General features: G+C 29.3%; 1 protein-coding gene across 1 annotated transcript in view; it reads left to right on the plus strand.

Annotated features, from left to right (window-relative positions):
- LOC118064045 (uncharacterized) overlaps positions 1–23,629 on the plus strand; it is a 158,884-nt gene extending 135,255 nt beyond the window's left edge. Inside the window, exons 4-13 of the mRNA XM_035078399.1 lie at positions 5,284–5,415; positions 10,925–11,134; positions 11,829–12,089; positions 17,551–17,667; positions 17,806–17,919; positions 18,012–18,155; positions 21,005–21,207; positions 22,258–22,409; positions 22,492–22,564; positions 22,679–23,629. Coding sequence (XP_034934290.1) covers positions 5,284–5,415; positions 10,925–11,134; positions 11,829–12,089; positions 17,551–17,667; positions 17,806–17,919; positions 18,012–18,155; positions 21,005–21,207; positions 22,258–22,409; positions 22,492–22,564; positions 22,679–22,700 — 1,428 coding nt within the window. The 3' untranslated portion in view covers positions 22,701–23,629. The remainder of the gene's footprint in view (positions 1–5,283; positions 5,416–10,924; positions 11,135–11,828; positions 12,090–17,550; positions 17,668–17,805; positions 17,920–18,011; positions 18,156–21,004; positions 21,208–22,257; positions 22,410–22,491; positions 22,565–22,678) is intronic.
- The last annotated feature ends 964 nt before the right edge of the window (positions 23,630–24,593 follow it).

Consider the following 24,593-nt stretch of genomic DNA (forward strand, 5'->3'; position numbering starts at 1 on the left):
CTTTTTTAAGTACACTCCCTTGTTATAAATAAGTATCGTTAATTTTATTGCATATGTTAAAATAAAAATATTGTTTAACGACTTTTCTTGTTATGAAAAACAATATCGTTCTTGTTTTTAGATGATTCTGAAAGTTTTCTCTATTTTATATAGTTATTTTTCTTCAATGATTGCTCATAAGATAGGAATTGGTGTAAAATATAAGTCTTGGAAACAAGTGTTATTTTTTAGCACGATGCAATTTTTTATCGACCAACAATCGCCATAAAGTATCGTACATTCTTTATATTTGTTCTCTCAGAATTCAATACAACTTGGACAGCTATGAGGATAAGTATTTATATAGTTGGTTGGGGAAAAAAGTGCGAATTGCAGTAAACTACAAAGGTTACACCCACTGAAGACACTTTTCTTTGAGTTTTATTCCCATTCATTAAACATCCACTTCCTTCCCACCTTTCTTGTGCTTGTACCAAAACTTTGCAACATTTTAAAGCGGTAAAATGCACTAGAGTGAGTCAGACATTTCTTAGGTAATTAAACTTTTACAAAACACTATGCGACAGTTTCTTTGTCTTCAGAAAGATAGAGTACAAAAAAGGATCAATAAAAACAGTTTGAAAAAACTTTATCGTAATATTTTTTTCTTATCACAGCTGTTTTAAACCCATTTACTATTTTATGCAGTCTCAGTTGATCTCGTATACAGACAGAAAAAAAAAGAGATGTTAGTAATTTACTTTGATCCAGAAATAGTGTTAAAATTTAAGTGAAGTTGAATTAAAAATATTTTACTTGCTAGTGTGTTTAATTTCCATTTTTAATCATATTAAGTCTAGAATTTTCTTCTAAAAATTTTATACTAGTTAAATGGAATGCTTGAAATATTTTGTAATTACAAATCTCATCAAAATTGTAAGTACGATGTAATTAACCCTCGAATGATTTTTATTTACTGAGGATAGTTTTTGAGATGTTGAAGTAGCATATTGATAATTTTAATTCATTCTCTCATCAAAGAGTACATCCTAAGATGATTATATTATTTTTTATTACGGCTACTCTATTATCCAAGTGAATATTGTTGTATTCATCATGAATGATATAATCTCTATGATAGTCTGAACTTATAAATTATCCTTCAAATATTAATTCTTCCAAAACTATGTAATTAAAGACTTTTAAATATTCACAATGATATTCAATTGTAACTATGATTGTTATATCAAACTTTAAAATTATGAATTATTACTTCAATTTAATATTTATCTAAAATGAGCTTCTTCAGCATTTACATTACTCATAATAATTTTCACTAAAAGATTTAACTAGAACTTTCTTGTGAATAAATTAAGAAAAATAAAAATTAATAAAGTTGTAAAATTCAACTTGAACTTTCTTTTCGAGTAGTAATAGACTATGCACGTATATGAATTTAATCACTGCAAAGAAATGCGGTGTACCGCAATTAGAACTGAATGTTTGGTGCTGTTCTAAGCTCACATAAGTAAAATTAATTTCTGATTATATGACCCGTAGAGTTTATATGTTATTTGAAGCCAATTATTGTTACATAGAAAGACTAGACCTCATTAGTGGATTAAGTCTGAACAATCAGTAATAAGTTTTTATTTTGAATTTCATAAGAAATTATTCTTGCATCGATATGAAAGGAATATCAAGAAAATGTAAAGTACGCATTACATAAAGATGTACTTCATATACATCCAGGATGTATCTACGTTCATAGTGATCCCTGCCATATAAAAAAAATGCGATCCCCAAATGTCCCCCAATAGTAACGTTCCCCGACGTTTCAACCCATTTTAGGAGTGAAATAATTGATTATTGATATGTTTGACCTGATTCCGCATTTCTACGCATCAAGACGAAGAGAATGAGTGGTCAAACTTGAAAATCGGACTACTTTGATTTTTCGACCCCTAAAAGTGGCAAGTGGTGGCTGAAGTTTCGAAAAACTTCTTGAAAATCATCATTCGATAATTTTTTCACGAGTTATGAAGATCCAAAGTCGAAGAGTAGGTGATTTTTTGACCTAACTTTTGCTCTGGACCTCTATAACTCCCATACAAGTTATTTAATAATGATTTTAAGGAGGGATATGGAAATTTCAGAATCTTAGCTACACATACATATGCATGAAAAATGTTTAAAAAATTTCCTTCACCCTCAAAATTACCCAAATACCTGGCAAACTCCTAAAAAAATGTGATTTTTTTTTATATTTTAGCGATTTTAAGGGTGGAAGAAATTTTTCAAACGTTTTTTATAAATATGCATATTTAGCTTAGATTTCAAGCTTTTAAAGATGTCCTCAAAATCAATTTTTGGACTATCCGTTCATGAGTTATAAGGGCTCAAAGTTAAGGGGATGATGATTTGTAATTTGTATTTCGTGCAACCCGTTTTTAAGGGTGTTAAAGTGAATTTTCTTGGGCTGTGCCCTGATTCCGTGTTTCTACGCATCAAGACGAAGAAAATGAGCCCTCAATCATCAAAATCGGAGTATCTTTATTTTTTGGCCAAAAAAAATGGAAAGGGGTACCACTTGCCACTTTTAGGGGTCGAAAAATCAAAGTAGTCCGATTTTCAAGTTTGACCACTCATTCTCTTCGTCTTGATGCGTAGAAATGCGGAATCAGGTCAAACGTATCAATAATCTATTATTTCACTCCTAAAATGAGGTAAAACGGGAACTTGCGTTAATTTCAGAATTAATTACGCCTTAATTATCATTTTAACTATATCGACTTCTTTCCTTTCGTCCAGATCTTTAATATGAGCCCTCGATCAACCCCGTAGCATCATTAGAATAGAAGTTATGCACATTTCTATATCTTACAGTTTTTCGTCAATATATCATCATTTTATTAATTTCCTCATGAATATTGTTTTCGCAATTAAAAAAAATTTAACGTACGTTTGGAGTAGGGAGGTAAAATTCTCAAAAAAAAAAAAATACTTTGTTTCCCAAATGTTTCCCATAGTTCCACGAGGGGAACCTTTGGGGAACGAAATTTTTTTATACGAGTGATACATTCTGAATTGTATATATCAAATGCATTGTCTCCATATATGTCTCATTTTTGTGGTAAAAGAACGAATGACCTCGAGAGTCTTACCTACATCACTGCACAACTTGTTTTATTAAGTTATTGGCAACATTTTCCAAAACCCCTGAAGCAAAACTATTTCTTATCTTCTTTTTTTTTACCATGTCAACGACATAAAGCAACTCACAATTCACATTAAAGTTCATATTTGCTATCTACATGAATCTTATCATCTCGACACATTGGAGAGTGTCATGATATGTACCTATAAAGGATGAAATAGAATGAAAGGAGGAAGACTTGTGACATGTCGAGCTTCGTATCAAGACTGATTAAATTCTATCATCTATCCTTACATTTATTCTTTCACCATCTTCCTGTCCTTACTCTACAACTTTTCATTCCCTACACTCAAGAAATTTCATCGAACCGAGTTAGCGAGTCTTTTACCTTGCACTTTACAGTGTTCCGTTAGGAAAATTCAGTTTCCGACAAATTCTACATCCCCATCATTTCTCATAAAAAAAAGTTGAAACAAAAAAAGGTATGTAAAAGAACGTAGAAGTAAATCACAGAGAAGAAGTTCCCTCGAGAGTTGTGGTTATTACTAGGCTCTATCAAGAACTCAAGCTTTGTACTTCTCATTTCTTATATATTCTTCCTTGGATCGAAAAAGCTTTTTCAAAAATAAAAAATAAAATAATAGATAAAATAGTGAAAGCAGAAGGAAAAATAAATTGCTCCAGACATATTGTTTCACGCAACAAGGGTAAATTGTGGATTTTCGAGCAACACTTTTGCAAGTAAAGAATGAACTTATTCGAAGTGGATTGGAAAATATGGAAACCCAGAGAGCTCTGTACTATCAATATAATTCGATTGAGAAGTTGAACGTGTGAATACGACCTCGTATTTCTTACTTACATGCACATACTTTCATTTTATATTGTATTGAAGGATATCTAATATTCTTCACGAATGTACGATTTCATTTCCCTCCCTTTGTCTGCAAAGAAATGAGATGAACAAATAACTTTTATGTATCTGCACGATATACTTTAGTTTTATTTCATTTTTCTTGTTTAAGCATTTTGTGAAAACACACCACCTTATACATCCTGTAATATTTCTTGAATCAATGTCTTTTCAAAACACCATCTCAAAACATTCTATTCATGTTTACTTCCTTTTCTAATTATATAAAATTACAGAAAATTATTTTAACATCAATTATTGAATAATGAAATTTATTTTATTCATCAATTCATCATTATGTTGTATTGATTTCTAACCATTCTAAAAATAATCGAGTTCCTGGTTATTGTCATTATTGACTCGTTTTTTCTTGTGGGCAAAAAATAAACCAAAAATTTTTAGAATTTCGATAGAATAGAAAAATTGAGAAAGAATACATTATCTATCCAGCACAGATTTTTTACATTTGAAGAAACCCCACGAAATTCCAACAAAAGTTATTCGTCTTGAAAAAAGGTTGCCTATCAGCAACGGTTATCCCAAATATTATCGCTCGCGTACGACTTTCGAATCATGATGCAGAGGTTTTATTATCGAAGGAAATCATGCGCATATCTAAAAGTCGCACAAAAAATATGGGGAAGAGTCAAGACAAAAAAAGCATTGATTGTGAGCAACTCTTTCTCGGAGTGACTGCAGGAAAGCAAGGGGAAAATTGCCTAGCCAAAAAAAGAGATGAGTTGGGGTGTAAAGGGAAAAGCCCTCTGCTTATAAGTCCTTTATAGGATCTATTTCTTTGTGAGAGTAGCACTTTTCGTTATTACCAATATACTCACATGATAGGTATAAAAAAGAAGCCAATGTCGATTCTCTATGATCAACTTCCACTACAGAAAACCTCTCCTGTATCATTTTTTTTTAATCTCCTTTTCTCTTTCAATCTTCGTTGAGTTAATTCCAGTGCAAGCTTAAAGTTTCATTAGATTACTCAACTTTGCACTTTGTAAATTCTTTGAGATACTTAAAAATAATATCCCTAACTTTTCTAACTCAATCCTTGACAAGATAAAGTTGAAGCTTATAACTTTACCAATTCTCCTTGGAAAAAATGGTATCTTTTTATTTTAATTTTTTGTTCTTAACACATCTGATTGTTACATCAGTCAAATATTTATTTATATCAACGCGACTACTACTGGCAATTGAATTGGATCGGGGTTTTTCCATTTTCCAGAGCTTACCACAAACTCCAGCCGGAGGCATTGGGGGAAAGGGATGTGGCGCCGGCATTGGTCCTGGCATGGTCAACGGTGCTGCCGTCGACCACCAGGACATTCGAGACGGCATCGCCATAAACACAGAACACGTAAGTGTCCCAATCCCTTTTAAATGGTACACTTTATATTCTACTTGTCTTTTGCTCATTCTAAATATTCATCGTGATGTGAAGCTTTTGTCAGGAAATTACAGACAACTGTAGGATTTTCTACGATTTGCCAAATCACTCTTGGCATTTTCCGTTTGTTTTCCTTTTATTGTAACTCCTCAAACTACATCACTTGTTCGAAACCTATATCCTCTTTGATGTTGTAAACTTTATTTTCATATCTTTGCGATGCCATAAACATATTTATATTATTCTTATTGCATGCAGAGATATCAAATCATCTATAAAATGATGCCATAGAGGGATTTTTATTTGAATTTTTTGATTGTTGAAATCTTTAAAAAATTTTAAGATAAATTTATTGACAAAAGTTTACATTTCATGAAAAAAAAACTAACATTTTTGTTTTTCCTGTATGAAAAGTGCATTTTAATATTATCAAATGTATTACAACAAATGTAAAATTATCTGAATATTGGTAACTGTTTTGGATAATGCAGAACATAATTATAATAAATCATTACTAAATACTCATCAACGATATGACAGATGAAATAGCTTAATTACTCTAAAGTTGATATACTATTTGATCTATGAACTTGTGCATGCAACATCAAAGTTGTAATAAAAACTAATTATATATGTGTTTCTGAGTGTATATTTGCTGTTGTGAATATTGAAAATCATTCAAGTCCATATAGATGATCATTATTTTCATGAATTTTCTAGTAATAAAGTCAGTTTATCTGCAAATACAGTCGACTGTATAGTCAATACTACAACTGCAGTCATTTATTATTTTTCAACGTTTCAATTATTCCCAAATTGACGTCATAAAACTTCGATGATTTTCACTCGCGAAATTCAATATGTCTCGCTTGTGATATACGAGATTTTTCATCACAAATATGCAAATTTTTAGTTTCAAAAAATTGTGGAAAAATTTTGAAAGAAATATTTTACTCAATTATTGATGATGGATGAGTTGTAAAAATCGTTCAGAAATTTATAATCAGAAGAATAGATTCAAAAATGATGGGTTTTATTTATTTCTCAGATTTTTTTTTTTAACGTTCCAATTACTAAGTGAAATACTACTTTAATAACACAAGTGTAAAAACATTTATTGTAAATTTTTAAGACGATTAAATTTGTGCAATATTTATTTTCTGCAAAATTTGTATGGCTGTTCGATGAAAATTAAAACGTTTATAAATTTAAAGCTATGTCATCAATGCCGAACAATGTAAGAAGAACAAGCATAGTCATTGAGCCACAGGATAGGGGCTGAAAATGCGCAGAAAAAAAAGAAGTACAGAATGGATGAAAAACGGGAGGAGAGTGGTTACGCAGAAAAGAGTGGACGAACACCAATCGCCCGCACTCACTTCCGCTCCTATAAACGTTAAGCACCAACAGCTGGTTTTTTTTTCTTTCAATTTAACTTTCTCTCTTTTTTTTCTTTTCGTTTTCATCTTGCCTTTTCTACTATTTTTTTTTTTAATTGCGCTTTTTTTGCCGGAAAATCAGCATACATCTTCGAGAGAATCCAATCAGTATAAGAGACCAAACAAATCGAGCTGTTAATTAAAAATGAATTGAGAAGTACTTTTTTCTCTTAACTAGTTGTTGTTAATATGTATTCTTCAATTAAAATTCAACTAATTATGTAGGATAAAAATATTCTAAAAATTTTATTATTCAACAAAAGCTTGAGTATTTGAAAAAAAAAAATAATTAATTAATCTAGAATAATATTATTATTACAAACATCATTCATGTTTTTAGTAATATCTATTTAATCTACAGCTGTATTATTAATTACTGTGAGATCCACTTTGAACACGCTTCCTTTACCCCTAGAGCTTATACAGAAAATCAACGCGTAGATCACATGATCAAACTGAGGTCATGACCTCCATGAACACCAACGGCCGACCATAATTACCTCCTATCACGGATCGAAATGCGATGCTATGCTCCAACGAACATGATTCCGGGTCCATTGACTTAGAGACTGAGGTACGAACTGTGCTGGTGATAATATTCAACGACATTCTAGCATTTAGTAGACCCAGCTTCACTCGAATTACCTCCTTCATTTTTAAATACCTGATCGTAATGTTCAACAAAAAATAGATTTTCAACATCCGCGCTGCACATTAGCATTAATTTTATATTCTGTTGATAAAACAACAGGTCCAAGCTTCTTAAAAAGTACCTCAACATTTTCATCAAGTTTTGGGGTCTAAATAATCTACAGTGTGGATAATTAATATCTCGAGGTATTATTCGTTAAGAGGTCGTAATTAAGAGGGGATAATGCAGAGTAATAATTACTTATAAGATAGTTATCATTTTAATAAGCTTCAAAGCTTAATTCAACTTTAAAAAACAGCTTGTATATTTCGTAAAAAATAACTACATAGCTAGCATTTATTTATAAATGATTGAAAAATATATATATATATATAGATGATTGAAAAAAAAATCTGTTACTACTATTTGATGTGGTTTTCGTTTGATTTTAAACAAAAACGGTTTAAAATTATTTGCAGCAGCTATTTAACGTCACTTGATAAAAAAGTGAAGTTAATAAATATCTAAAATATATTTACTCGATAGTTTCATATTAATATTCATACTTGCAAAATTTCACACGCAAAACTCTCCAACTGTAAAATAGTATTCATGTATTCATTATAGGAATTATATTTTCTATGACATTTCGTCAATGCAAAGAATGTTTTACGATGTTTTTTTAATGAAAGTCACAGCGAGAGTAAAAGCCAGGAAAAAAAGTAGATATGTATGGTTGAATTCTATTGGGTCAGCTTATAAAAAAATCTCCATTGGTTGCGTTGGCATAGCCGTTACATGGATGATGATGCTCTGATGAAAAGATTTTTGGATAAAGGAAAATTTAACAAAAGATAGTGCTTCGTATCATCAAATTTTTTCTCTTTCTCTCTCTCTCTTTCTATATATTTTTTCTTACTTTTATTGAAAGCTTACGGAAGCTGTCATCGGAATAATGCATGAAAAATAATAAAAAATTACCCGACATTTCATCAGAGAAAAAAACTTTGAAAATTAAAATTAAGGGAAAAACTGCCAGTTTAGTCAGACAAATAGGAACTTACTGATATTTGTTGTTTAAAAACTCTTAAGTGTAAGAGAATAACAAACATAATAACTTTGATTAAATTATTATTTATCAGATAGCTTTACAATAATATCGAGTAAATATTTTTATTATAATTTGATTTGATAATTTAGCTATAGTTAGATTAATTTCCATTATTATTTAACTTGATAAATTAATAAAATTGTTTCAGCTATAAAATTTATAAATTCCTGAATTCATATAATTATACATTAAATCCAATTATTTATATTATTGAAATTAAATACTTCTTATTAACTTTTTTTCATTGTTAAACGTTTGTAGGTTTAAACATCAATCATTTTACTAAAAAGCCCTTCAACACTTTCTATTCAATAAAATTTCAAACGGGAATTGGAGTAGATGTTACAATTGTTAGCAAATTCAATGACAAAGACATTTATGTGTAGTGTAATATTTTATAATATGAACAGCCGTTCTGAACTATTATTAAATTTTTTAATTAAAAACTGAAAGGGTAAAACCCTGTTATTATTTGATCAATAAATTTATTAACAATTGCAGAAAAGTAAATAAGAGTTACTTGAAAAGATTTAATTACTCATTGTACATTTCAATTAAAATAACTTCTATTGATAAATTTGAAAGCATTAATAATTATTATGTATTGTTTTTTATTATCAATACAAATCAATGATAAAAATTGTTAAATAATAATGAACCATTCGTGCATAGATGGCATTCAATAGTGGTCTTTATGAACACATTTATTCATCAGAGCAAGAATAATTTTATAAAAAAAAAAAAGCAAAATTGCATTTAATGGCCACCAAATCGAGAGTAAAAAGATGCATAGTACAAAGTACTGAGTGGACTGAAAAGGTTTTTTATTTTATATCTATGATATTTTGCAGCTACGCACCAACTATCGACATCTCTAGTCGACGTTTAAGCATAATGGACCGACGAGAAATATCCTCTGCAGCACTCTCGAGTCCACCGGTCAATTTATCATGGCGGATATTAATTTTCTTCTTGGATAGTCGTTAATCGTTAGCTCCATAAATTTCTTGGGAATATTCAGAACTATTGGGATTACTTAGAAACATCAGTAAATTTATCTCTGGATCTCAATTGCTATTTAAATGAAATATTTAATTATTAATGATATTTTACATTCGTTGAAATTAAGTTTATAAAAGTTAGATGTTATTATAAGAAAGAAAACAGAAGTCGTGATGAAAAGCATGATATGAAGGAGTTGAATACACTTGATTTACTCACCTAAGGATATTTGTTGGTGCTCCCTAATAAATTTTTAGCTCAAAACATTATTCTACTGTTTTGAAATGCTACTCTACCATGGCAATATTATGTAACGTGGATGATGTAATATTTATTTACGTTTTCAAGTTTCACGAGCCCTAGCTTAACTGTTTTTCTAACCCGACCTCAATTCTCGGCACTTAGAATCACGCTGTGAACAAAATTTCGTTTTCTCCTCATCTCCTATATTCCCCTTGGGCTTTAAAACATAAATTTAAAACATCAAGCTCGCGTGTATTTTATAGAGGAAACAAGTAAAAAATAAATAAAATATTTAGACTCTTAATTATGTTATAAATTACTAATTGCATTTTATCTCAAGCATTATTAAATCATATTACAAGCTAAGAAGTTAAAATACTCTCCTCTTATAAAAGTTTCCTACGTGAAAGAATTTTAAGTAGAAAATGAATTCGATTAATTTATGAGACGTTTACTCCAAAAGTCATTGTAATAATTTAGTATTATTTGATTAGTTTGACTATAATTTAACCAATTCTCTACTAAGATTTATTTAATCTTTATTTTCGTGTTTGTTAGTTTTGAAAAAAAATCGATATTGCTTTCGTAACCCAAGCTAGACAAACAAAACATTGGAACTTGAACAGCATCAAGTTACCTTAAGATTTCAAGAGTAAAGTAACAACAGTGTACATACATATATAACCGTAAGTAGACAACAGTTTTCCTGTTATTCTAACAAGTAAAACATGGTTGATTCAACAAATCGTTGAAAATAAACACAACTAGATGAGTATTAGGTTTTAGCCTTAGCAACGTTACTCATGTTGCTTTTCAGGTGCTTCTTATCTTGCAGTTTGAGAAATGTCTTTGTATAAATCTCGGATTTTATTACTTTTCTACACTAAAAAATAAGACTTTTCAACTCTTAGCTAGGAAGTTTGAAAAAAGTTGATCCTGTTGGTATTTTGTTCCAGAAATCCAGCAGATTATCACTGCTTTATCAGTAAAAGTAGAGAAAAAAAAATAATCTTATTCAGTGAATAATGGTTGGTATTTTTTGTATTATTTCAGGCGTTGGTTTACCGCGATGGTAACCTCGTGTCTGGATCCCTGGAGGCGTTGGTACAGCACATGGTACCTACCGAGGATTATTATCCTGATCGAGCATATCTCTTCGCTTTTTTGCTGAGCGCAAGACTCTTCATCAAACCCCACGAGCTTCTTGGGGAAGTTTGTGCTCTGTGTGAGCATCAGCAAAACCTCAATGGCGAGGGCGGCAAAGTAAGTCATTGCTTGTCAAGTACCTTATATCCACTCTATTTTACATCGTGTGTTATCACTTCATCTTTAGCTTTATTCGTTATTTTTTCTCACCTTTTTTTTTATGTTCCAGTCATTTTTTTAAATTAATTTTTATTGATGTTTTATTATTCTCTTTTCACACCTACATTTTTTTTTTTACTTTATTCCAAGCTTTTTCTAAGCCAGTTTGTGCTTTTTTAAATATTCATCAAGCTTCCGTTTTTCATCAGTATATTTTATTTTCTAACGAATCGGCTTAATTTTAAGCATCAGGAGTTTTTTCTTCAATTTTATTATATGCATTTACTCGTCAGAAAAACTTCAAGATTTAAAAGAAAAATATTTTAATTTTAAATATTAAGAATGACTTAATATTTCAAATACTTGGTATTAAATTTTTTTCTAAAAAACATCTCTTCCTGTGATTTTATTTTTAGGTATTTTTTTTAAATGCTTGAATAATTTTTTTAAATAATACATAATTGAACATACATATACGTATATGAGTAAAATAATACCAATTAGTAAAAAATCAATTGATTCAAAAATCCTTTGAAAAGTAAATTTTTCCAACATTTAATATTTTCATTTCAAGTCATTTATTTTATTCAGTTCATTGATTTCATTTAACTTGATTCAATTTGAAATATAAATGTTGCTCGTATTTTTACAGGAACGGCTCCAGAGATTCGTTCCAAGACTTCTTCAACTTCTGGCCGAATGGACAGAGACATTCCCTTATGACTTTCGGGATGAACGAGTGATGGCTCATGTCAAGTCTATCACCCAAAAAGTGGCCGCTTTGGACGATGCTGCACGACAAGAAGTCTCAGCTCTTCTCCAGAATTTATTACTACGTCTAACGGCTCTTGAAAGATATGAAGAAGGACTTGCTAGACTAGCCACTGAAGCTACCACAGAGCAACTCACTCAGGTGAGTGAATCTTTCTAACGGTTCGATAAATTTACGGATGAGCTAGTAAGAAAGTCTGTGAAGTTATTCTTTTCTTTACAACAACAAGGAAAAGATAAAAATGACCACTCAACTGCAAATCATTCACTCTATGACTTTTTTACTTAAAGTATCAGATTTTTTATATTTAATCAAAGCATTTCCTCAAAAAAAAAAAAATAACGTGCTGGGACTTAATCCAAGCTTTCTTCTTCAAACACGTATTGGAATTTTGTTAAATAAATAATCATCCTAAAAAAATTACTCTGCAACTAGAGAAGATAATACTCAATCAATGTTGAATGTTCAGAGACTACAGAATGAAAACACTTTTAGACTTCAAATCAATTTGGTCGATGTATGAAAAAAGGAATAAATCATTCATTAATTATCCTTATACATAAACGAAAAGTTTTAAATGCAAGTACAGACTTGACTATACATTCAGTTGACTTGATTATTACCCACATCCTATGTTCACTAATAGGTCATTTGAAACTACACTATCATGCTCAATTTTCCCATATCTAATCATGCTTTGATAATGTTGTCAACGTGCTCCAATATCAAATTCTCTATTTTCACTTCCCTTCATTCCTCACTATTAACTAACATCTGTACCTAATAATTACAAATCAATGATCATCTATTTTCACTCGAAACAAGCTGTAATGATCCTTCTTATGAATTACTAGAGTTACTGACTGTCATGATAGACTCAATTTCTCAGAGTGTGTAATCTATCTTCAAATATTGGAAAACTTCAATTAAAAAATTTTTAATTGAAAAAATTGTTAAAGTGAAAAAATTAGTTTTCTAACAATCTAGTTCTTAACCACTATAGGATGTGACATGTTATTTTTTTCAGAAAAAAAAAATTAGATTTGTCTGATAATAAAAACTTAAATCACATCATTAACTGCTACAAACGATTAAAAGAACAAAAAAGAAAGCAACAGCTAATTGCAATAGTTAGTTTAGTCTAGTTAAATAAACGAGATGTAAAGCTTATTTATTTAGAGCTTACGTTCAAACTTTTCGTCACTTCTGGAACTCATTGCTGGAGACATATTCGACCAGAGTTCGTAACTTTTCTACCACCTGCTACTTGCAGGCATGAAACTTATATACATGTATAAAAGAGGAATTTAAAATCACTGTTGAAGTCATTGTAACGTGTTCATTATAAATTTTTTCTTTTTTTACATCACGAGACATTTCTGAATTAATGCGAGAGAATTATAAAATTAATACAATTTCAGGTGTATTTAATACAAGAATTTAGTTCATTAAAGTGTCACTTTACTATTAAAAATTAAATTTCATTTATATAAATCACTAAACTATTTCAGTTGAAATTATGATACAATTTGCAATCTAATTGAATAATAATTAAAAATTGTTTTCAAAATAAATTTATTTAATGAAATAAAAAGTATAAATTTTAATGTTTATGTCGTTAAGTAAATGTGAATTGCCATCAAATAGCTGATTTAAATCAAAAGTAAATAATTTTTACATTAAAATTATGATTTCACAAGAATTCGTTACGGTTTGTTTATTTATTATATGATTGCACAGTATTGATTGACGTATATCGATTTGTGTAACATTGGAGACTTAATTAAATTCTGATCATCATACAGAATTAATTTGAATGTAGAATTTAATTGTAAGAAGCTAATATTGTTTATAAATATAAATACATTTTAAATTCTAAGTATAGTAAATCATAAATGCATTCATAAAGCATTCTCCAATATGCATCAAAGCTTAAAAGCTTCTTTGAAAAGTTGTTGAGTGAAGGCTTAATTTCGAAAGCGACTTTTTCTATAAGGCTAAAAGACCCTGAGTTATGTTTTATAAAGATCTTATACACCAACCAGTCGCTTTTCGTCTCTCGATTTGCACACTTTTCTAGAATTGCGGTTTGAATTTTCTCTCTTATACCATACAATTCTCGTTCCCCTGTAAAAAAATACCAACTACCCAAGGTATTCGAAACTCGTGCAGCTCTTGGAGTATGCGGTGTCTTTCAATTACAAACCATACTTCCAACTTCTACTCATCTATTTTTTCTAACCCATAGTCTTCTCTTTTTTACTTTCCTTCTATCTTGTGATAACAATCTCACGCCTACTTCTTGTGGCTTTGTTTTTTTGTAAACTTCTTTTGTTCATTCATCTTCGTTTATGTTTCATTCACTTCTTTGAAATTATTAACACCCAAAACTTGTTCATTTTTAATTAATTCGTACAAATAAACTTGTGTATATATCATGCAGTAATTACATAAGTGCAATCAACACAAGTCTAAGAATTAATTAATCAGCAGTAGAGCTGGCTGGCTGTTAGACTTTTTAAATAGTTAATATTTTTCTTGATTTATTTTGATAAAATGATTATAGTTATTTATTCAAGACATGTTATGTAGATGATCTATAACTTACTGATGTATTATTTATGTTTGATGTTATTTGGTTGAAATGATTTTTGTGTGTAGAATATTTTTCATTATTATTTTATCCATCAGCTGGCTATGGAAAAATAAAGCTTCCAGTTAGCTTTCAGCTCACGCTCACTGAAAATATTCATCCTGGTTGTTGTGATCTTCGTTAAATAACTATTCTAGTGAATATAGTGTAGAACATGGAAACTCGAAAATTCATGTTTTTAACATCAGCTATTCGAATAAACAGAAAGGTAAATATGATATCCCGAGGTACTACTGTTTTTTAGTTATTTCAGTATTATGATTTCATTTATTTATGGACTATAAACAGTAGTTGAAAAATAATTACTGCCCAAAATAGTTGGTTCATTAGGAAAATTGAAAAAGAAATTATTCAGTCAACAATAAAAATTATTATCGAGTCTATTTACATAACACTTCATTCACCAACAATTGTTGTATTGAACAACTTCATTTACTTATACTGAATAAACCAATATTTTTATTTGATGAATACTTATAGTGAAAAAAAAATTCAACAAACAAAATCAATAACATGAAAAATATTTTTTTCATTTTTATATTTATTTTACCAATTTCCTCATTTCTGTAAAACTACGTCAGCTAAAGAATAGTTTTTTTTTGTTACTGACAAACATGATGTTGACACATGAGAATTCGAACCCTGTTTTTGAAGATTAACATCCAGTCTTTCTGGTAACGAGACATCTATCCCTGAGCACATAGAACGAAAGTACCTACTCTCAGGAAAAATGTACTTTACTCAAACACACGCTCACTGTCGACAAATAGAAATGATAAGAACAGAAATGATAAGAAAGGAAAAAAGATGAAAGGACATGTAAGGAAAAAAGAAAGGAACCAGACCGTATAAAAGTGCATTTTGTCGTGAGATGGGCATTTGAGAGAACCATTTTTATTCTTCTGAAGAGCTTTCTATCTTATATAATAGAGCTTTTTTTATTTTTGTTAATATCTTATATGTATCATTTCTTCTGATACTATACTGAATATTTAATATGAATACATAATATTTAGTTATAAAATATAATATTTATATGGATTCTCATGATCTTAATAGAAATCTAAGCCTTGAGCTTTATAAAATTACATTCTACAAATATACTTAAGAGTAATCTACTTTAAACTGAAGGATAAAACTATGAATTGAGAAGAAAAAAAAAAGCTCTATCTTGAATTTCAAATTTGCTTTGTTATGAACAAGTTGTTGAATTCTTATTTAAATTTGAATGTTCATATTTCAAATATCCTCTTCCTTTAATTAATTAAGAAATTAATGAAAGTTAAATTCTCTTTATAAAGTTCTATATACAAGTATTATAAAATAAAATAGAATATTGTTTAAAAGACTTCATATTTGTATGTAAAAACAAATTACACTTTATATATAAAGATTGAAATGTTTTCTTTTGATCTTAGAGACAACTTATTAGCAGTAACATTTTCAATTCTCTAACACCAATATACTATTATACATGACATTAATGGAGAAAAATATATAAAGAGTAAAAACCTAAATTACAGAATGTATCAAAGAGAAGTGTTCCACTTTACTTCTTTTTTTTTACTTATATTTTTTTTAACTCTAGAGCACTTAGATGACTTCTCTTTGAGCTGGTTGCATTACCACCAATATCATTCTGAAATCGAATGAAGTGTAAGTCGCAAAAATGAAAGGAAAAAGTGTCGAAAGAAGAAAAAAAAAAGATGAATGATTCTTACCACCATAAAAGTAAGAGACAAGTATGATGCTCTTACAATGTTTCTTTGCTGAGGTGGTCGTTTTCAAGTATCTTTTTTATCCCTTTTGTCACGTCTCATACTTATTTGTCATGCTTGATCATTTGAATCACATTACATACATAAATAACAACCCCATATTTTTTTATTAAATGATTTTGCTGCATAATTTTCATGTCATTGAGTCCAAGTGAGCAATTTTTCCATTTTTATCTGCTTGATGACCCATTTTATCAAACATCATTTTGTTTAAGTCAAACATTTGATATTAAATTAAATTCAGCAATTTCAGTCAGCAAATTTATTTAGAAATAGAATGTGACAATAATTTGCACACCCGATAATTATAATCCTTGAGTTATTTTCCACTTGACCTATATCTGCAGTCAGGCTATCGACCCATCAGCTGCAATCCGTCATCTCTTTTCATTGGGAGTTGTTGTCACCCGAGTGTTTTATTAGGTGATTAGGTAGGGATGGAATATTTCAATACATATAAAGGATTATGATAGCCAATAAAATAGGTAGAAAACGGTTTTGCAGTACCACAATAATTATTTTCCCAAATAAATCCAATTGGCTGTGCTAATTAATTGAATTACTATGCACATCTAATAAAAGCCAGCAGTATTTAATTATGTATACAAAAGCTCCAAAAATTCACTATTTTATAAAATTTATCAAAGCTTTTATCATTCTCTTTTAACTTTGTTATTCCATCTATTCACTTTTTCGAAAATAATAAATTAACTCTACATACAAAAAACAAAATACCAAACTTGAAAATTTTATACATAAAAAATAATCAACAAAAGTTGTGCTGTATATTATTTTCTATTGTTTAAAACATCTCATTTTAAAAGTTTCTCATACAAAGAGACGAAACAGGACGAATTTACCTTCATATTAAATTGATATTTATATATTTTCTCTTATATGATATTACAAGCAGCCGTAAAACATTTTATGAGAATTTCAAAATTATTTTCTCACTCATTAAAAACACCTTCGAAATTGTCCAGCGAGGTGGAAAAACATAAAATTGAATAAGACAAGTGAATTGAGTTGAGGAAGGAAATGCAGGAAATAAATTTTTAGCAGTAAAAATTCTTTTTTCATCTTCATCATCCACTGAATCAAGAAAAAAAATCACTCATTTCTTGTTAACCAATCAAACACCTGAATTATTTTCAATCTTTTTGTTTTACAGGTTGACGTAACTGAACTGTGTCCTTCGGCAACTGTGTTAGCACAACAATTGACCCATGTCGAACTGGAGAGACTCTCATACATAGGGCCTGAGGAGTTTGTACAAGCATTTGCTAAGGTGAGCTCATATTCACTGTCAACTTGGGTTTTCTCAATGTGAATGTGGTTATACATTATGTTTACAAGACTCAACAGAACCGTCTGCATTAATCAACGTATTGATTTTAACTCACTTCACTGCCTTCTCTATATACAGGAATCACCTCATCTAGAAACCTCCTTCAAGGACATGAAAAAAACCAGAAATCTTGAGTCTTACGTTCAGTGGTTCAATAGACTTAGCTATTTCGTTGCTACAGAAGTGTGTAAAGTAAGTAATGCGAAAGCACACGTAATGAATAAGTAAAAAAACTACATCCTTGTAAATGATGTATTTTCTCTAATTAATTTATTTCCTTTCAGCACGCTAAGAAAAAGCAACGAGTTCGAGTAGTGGAGTATTGGATTGAAACTGCAAGGGAATGCTTCAACATAGGCAACTTCAATTCCTTAATGGCAATTATAGCTGGACTAAACATGTCTCCTATTTCACGCCTTAAAAAAACTGTAAGTATTATCGGTGAATCTTTCGTCACAAATCATACAAAAGACTATCTTCATCTTTAAATTATTTGTTAAAAGAAGTTTTTAACATCAATTTCATTGTTTCATTTTAGATATTTATTTATTTTTTTTTTTTAATAAAAAACATTTACTTCTAGTTACAATTTATTTTAATTATTATTAAATATTTGTATTCGTTTATTTTTCGTTTTATTTAATTAATCATATTCATAATGAATAATATAAATGGATATAATTGGAGTTAATTGAAAAGTTAAAGACTAGTTAAGTTATTCAAAAATTCATCAGTTGGTTTTAACTTGACTATCATTATTGAATGGCATTGATCTTTGAAACATGCTGAAACGGAATGAATTAAATTATGTGATAATGAAAAATAAAAAAAATTGATGAAGATAAAGTAATTAAAGTGACGAAAAGAAAGAGAGAGAGAGAGAGAAAGCAAAGTGATCAGGTAGCAGTGGTCTTCACCAACTTTTAATTACACTAAAGTTTTACCAATTATCTGAGGGATTTCCAGTGATGCGATTTAGTTAGAATATAGTCAGGTTTGTAGTGTAACTTGAACAAAACCCTGGACGCTATTCGAGGTTCATTTGGCTGGTTGGCTTGATTTATAGTGCCAAGCGACGGAAATAATTGCAAAAACGTTGTTACCAACGTACCTGGAGCAGAATTCAAGCCTCGTAATTTTCGTTAATGGAAATTTACCACCGGTAGTACTCCTACCGCTTATCGCGACTACTTCCGTCCGATTTTATTCACAAATACGCGTGTGTAGCCCTGAAGGTCCTCTCTTGCTCGTTCTCCTACAATCAAAAGCCTTAAATCATTGAAGCAAAACCTTTCTCGTTTTACCTACAATTTTTTTAGACAAACAAAAAATATTAAATGAATAATTTTTGATCATAAAAGTGCTGCAACAGCATTGATATAGAGATAAAAATATAAACAAAAAATGCAAGTAAATGCAAAAATTGTTGACATTCAATTTAGTTGCCAATTGATTTGTGTTGGAAAAATATAAGTTTTTAAATATCCACCGTAAATATGATATGTGACTGAATATTATAAAGATCTTTTACTTTTTTAAAGACTGCTATTATTTAAGAGAGCTTAAGAGCGAAGAAAACCATTAATTACTAGAAGAAAAAATTATTAAAAACCCCATAGAGCTTCAGTTCTTTCATGTAATTTACTGGAAGAGATAAAATCCAAAAAGGTACTTTATAAGAAAGGCAAGAAAATTCTCATCTCTTTTTTAATCTACTATATTATCTTACAGTTTCAGGATTTAAAAATGAAACTGATTAAATTATTTCAATATCAATATGCAAGTATGTCTTGAATAAAGCTCATTTTTACTATCAATAATTCAAGAAGCTTCTTGCGGTGGTACCGTTTAGTTTCATATGATAATGAAATCAGTATTAATGGTATAAGTTGAGTGACACATGAGTTTCGTCCAAATTACCACATATATTTGAATTAATGTGCAACTGATCGTTCACCGTTTCACGATGCTAATTCCAGTACGCGATAAACCTTCATGTTCTACCTACAAGTAACATAGTAATAGGTGAATTAAATCCCAAGAGGATGAAGAGGCAGATGGAATTAATCCTGTGCATCACACTCGCACGCGAGTTTCGCGACAGTTTCGTCCTCCAAGTTAATTCAATTACTGTCGTAGTCAACTCTCTCACGCGTCGACTCTCACTCCACCCCTTGGTTCTCTGTTAAATTATTTGGCCCACGTCGAGCTCATATATTATACCCTTATACTCATGAAATTCTATCCCTCTTAACTTTTATACTACTTCCACATATAATAAATTCCACCAGTGCAATCTAATAAAATCAATGTTTGAAAACTCTAATACAAAATTGATGCTTTCATTTTTTAATTAAATTTACCAACGACCTATATTTACACATTATTATTTTTCAAATCTAGAAAGATGAATTTTGAATCAATATCAAATTAATTCCAGCTATTGAAAATAAATTTTTCAAATTAACGAGCTCTTATTAATTAAAATGGACTTTCATTATTATTATATTAATTACTGAAATTACATCTGGATTATTGATAGTTGAAATGTATATATAAATTGCTACTAAATTCACCTAGATACTGCTTGTTTTAACATAAAATGGAATTGTAGAAATTATAAAATACCGAATTATCTGCAAGTCAATAAACATTGGGAACGTAAATATAACTTCAAAAGGAAACAATATAAATAGAGTTCTTATTTTATTTTACTAATAAAATATGGTATTTTCAGTTCAGATAAAAAATAAAAAATGTTGACCTTGTGAATCATATCCAGAAAAATATATTCAAATTATCATCAAATTTATATCTTGCTGAAAATATTTTTTTCTCTGATATTTTTGAAATGTCTGCTTGATTTTTCGAATATCCCTTTAAAGCCTTACATGTTTCGAGTAGTCTGAGACGTAATAAAATGAGTTTTGAGATATAAAAAGAGGATTTTCTTTCATATGCGGAATTTAGATAAGATTTTCATAAATCACCAATTTATTTAGAGAAACATCTAGCCTATGCTTCTTGGTACTTTGACCAGAGGTACTCAAATCTTTTTTTATTATAAATCAGTCTGAGCTGTATTTATAGTTCGCAATAACAAAAACATAAATACATATGTAATCCCCTTATAATATATTTTATTTATCTAAAATAAAAAATTATTTAATGCTTTACTACTGTTAAATCAATACATGGGCATAAACTTAGTAATCTCTTCCAACATATCTATTGAAAAGAAAAATCAATGTTTTTACACTTTTTTATTTTCTTTCAGTGGTCAAAGGTCCAGTCTGCAAAGTTTTCAATTCTCGAGCATCAAATGGATCCAAGTAGTAACTTCAGCAGTTATCGTAGCACACTAAAGGCAGCAATGTGGCGAAGTGCTGGAGCAACTGATGAAAGACAAAGAATCGTTGTACCTTTCTTCAGTCTTCTCGTCAAGGATCTATATTTTCTTAATGAAGGCTGCAGTAATAAGTAAGTAGTTATATCATAACATTATTAATTAATTATTTCGTCCAAAGAAGCATCACTTTCATCTTCTATGTATGATGGTTCTTGATTAATGTATGCTTAATTGAGTCTATTAATCAAGAACTCCACATCCACCATTACAAACTTACTAAAATAATATTTTTCTCATCGAAAAACTTATTAAAATTTAATCAGTTACTTTTTTTAATTAAATTTTTACTTTTTAATAAATTAATTTTCTCTCTAAAAAAAAGTAATCATTTTGGAAGTTAATCAATCGATATCATTTTATAATGAATCTTGCTGTAGAAAGAAAAGATAATTTCAATCTCTACTTATATTCTCATTGCTCTCCCCCTGAAAGTAAATATTCCTCAAATACTTGAGTTTACTTCGTATTCAAATTTAGTCAATTCCCACTTCCATGGAATGTAGATAAACTTATTAAACTTGTAATAGCAAAAGTTATGTTGCCTTCAATCATGACCTAAGAGATGAATAAACGGTGATATGTAAAGATAATAAAACTGAAGGAACATATCGCATGAAGAAAGATACTTATTTGGAATGAATCCTGATCGTTATGTAAATATTATATTCACAAGTATATTGAGCTTCTATTCACAATGTTGTTATACAAACTTACAAAAACTTTTGTGTATCAAATTACGAAAATTCTCTAAACTTTTTCTGTAAGTATTTTGAGAGAAAAAAAAAATTTTATTTAAAGTTTGAAAAACTTTATCGATATTCGTATGATATAAGATGCAACTTCATGCTGATGTAAGATATGTAAACCAATATTTACCGAATCCACGGTGAAGGAATTAAAATAAATACATTTCATATTTTTAAAAAATAGTTTAAGTTAGACAACTAGTAAAAAATTGGCTTACATTGAATGTATTATATTTTATAAAAATTTCATATCCCAGTTATGTTGACACTTTTCTTGATCTGCTGAGTCTATATTCCAGCTCTAGATATTTTTATCTTTAATTTCTTAAATGGGTTTACCGTTAGAAGTGACTACGACTGTTCTATCCTTTACAGGCTTCCAAATGGTCACATCAACTTTGAGAAGTTTTGGCAGCTTGCCAAGCAGGTAACTGAGTTCATAGCTTGGAAGCAGGTGGCCTGTCCTTTTGAAAAAAGCCCACGGGTCATAGCATTTCTACAAGCCAGTCCAGTACTATCAGAAAATGGTATTAACAACAGCAGTAAAATTGGTTAAAAGCTTTTAAAAATGACTTTATTCTAATTCTATTTGTCTTATTTATTTTACAGCACTTGCTTTGGCTTCGTTTGAGTGTGAACCACCTGACAACAATCAAGAGAAAGAACGTTATAAAGCATTAAAGTGAGTAACGATATTCTATACCCAAGATTTCTCACTCATCCTTGATGAAAACCATCCGTTAAAAAATTTTTAGCTAAAAAATAATACGTTTTTGTTCATCTTTTGTGCTAACAGATCTGAACTGAACGCTCAGTGAAATCAAGTTACATATGAAGAGTGGAAGAGATACTGAAATAGATATAAATATTAATATATTCATAAAGATGAAAAATATAATCATAAAAGCAAGAAGATAATCATTAAAGAGAATTAACGGAAGAATTAAGACAGGCTGATCAAAGAAAAGTCGAAGCCAAATTGAATAAGTTCAATTCAAACAGAGTTGCTCCTTCAAACAATTGTTGGAACAATTTTTAAGCAGTATCAGTTAGTATTAAGTGTTATTATTAAGTCTACGTTTATCTGCAAGACGGAATCTCAAAGTTAGTCAAATTCATAATGGAAAATGAATCATTTCCAACTCCATATTATAAAGACATTGATTTAATATTCGATTCTAATTTTGAGATCCTATCAGACAGAAAATTTTTGTACATAAATCTTTTGATATAACGTTTGTCGTTTATTATAATAGAATGTAGAGAAATCAGTGGATTGGTTGGCTAAGTTCAACGAAATTTCATATATCCACTTTAATTATTTCAAGTGTTGAACTACAAAGACAAAACTTTCTTGCTGATAAAGTATTAATTAGTATTACGAAGAATAAGCAAGTTCCTCTTAAGAGAATAAAAGGAAAAACAAAACAGAAAATTGAGTATAACGAAATTAAACGATGTCACGAATACAAAATAATCCCAGTGATTTATTGATAAATAACGTTCAAGTTTACTAACTTCTCTAAGAGAAGTTTATTCATCGAAATCAACTTTTTAACATATTATAGGGACCAAGAGATCTCTTCTCCTGGGCTTAGAATACGCACGGTTCAGTCAAAAACATATAATGAACTCTATAAAAATATCAAAATTCTTTGAAAACTTTTTAATAACTGATGAATAAAGAATTTTTTTACATTGAAAAAATATACTCGAGTTAATATAAATTTTTATTACAATTTTCCAATCAATCACTAATTCTAAAAAAAAAAATCTATACTCTATTAATATTAATAATAATATTTTATAACTTCAATTTTAATAATTATTGATTAATAAAAGTTTTATAGACTTTAATAACAAAGACTTATTTTAAATGACAATTGTTAAAAATGGTTGACTCGAGTATTTTAATTGATGGAAAAAAATTTCTTGATGTTACAAATAAATAAAAATGATAACAAATTGTCGTGGAGTCAAGAAAGTAATTCATAGGCAAGTAAATAACAAATCAACTAAACTAAAATAATAATAATAATAATAATAATAAATGTATATTGAAAAATATGCCAGAATCCAGGTTTCATGTCGAATGTTTTAATTTATTATATTTTTTATATTCTCGTCGTAACTATTGGAGCTTTTTTATAGAAGAAATTTTTACTGATTTCTACTCATTGGAATCTGGCTGGCATTTAGCCCAAACATGTTTCCTATAGTAGGATTTATCGAAGTCAACTAATCATATGCACGTTATCGAAAATCCAATTATCAATAGCAAGAGAGACCATTATGATATATCGTTTACTATACACCGTAGCCATTTTCACTGTCTATATTAATCTTCATAACTTTCCGGACGTGACATTATAATACTTTTTTTTTTTAAGTAGATTTTTATCATCATCAATATGCATTTACCGATTAATTGTTTTAATCCATTTACGTCAACAGATAATTTATTTTTATATCCAGATTAATGGTCTTTTTATGAAAGTATTCATTCACTGGCACTTTATAATTAAACTAGAGTGTAAACAGGCAAGATCTTGGTTGGCCGAAAATATTTTGTCCGTCGCGTATTAAGTTAATAGACTAAGCAATTACGAGTATGTCAATCTTTTGAACAAGAAGATTGAAAAGATGGAAAATAAAATAAAAATCAATAAATAATGAGATGTTTCAGCGAAATAGTAAATCATACAAGTAAA

Source organism: Chelonus insularis, unplaced genomic scaffold (genome assembly GCF_013357705.1).
Source record: "Chelonus insularis isolate UGA/USDA-ARS -01 unplaced genomic scaffold, ASM1335770v1 contig_159_pilon, whole genome shotgun sequence".
Taxonomy (NCBI): Eukaryota; Metazoa; Arthropoda; class Insecta; order Hymenoptera; family Braconidae; genus Chelonus; species Chelonus insularis.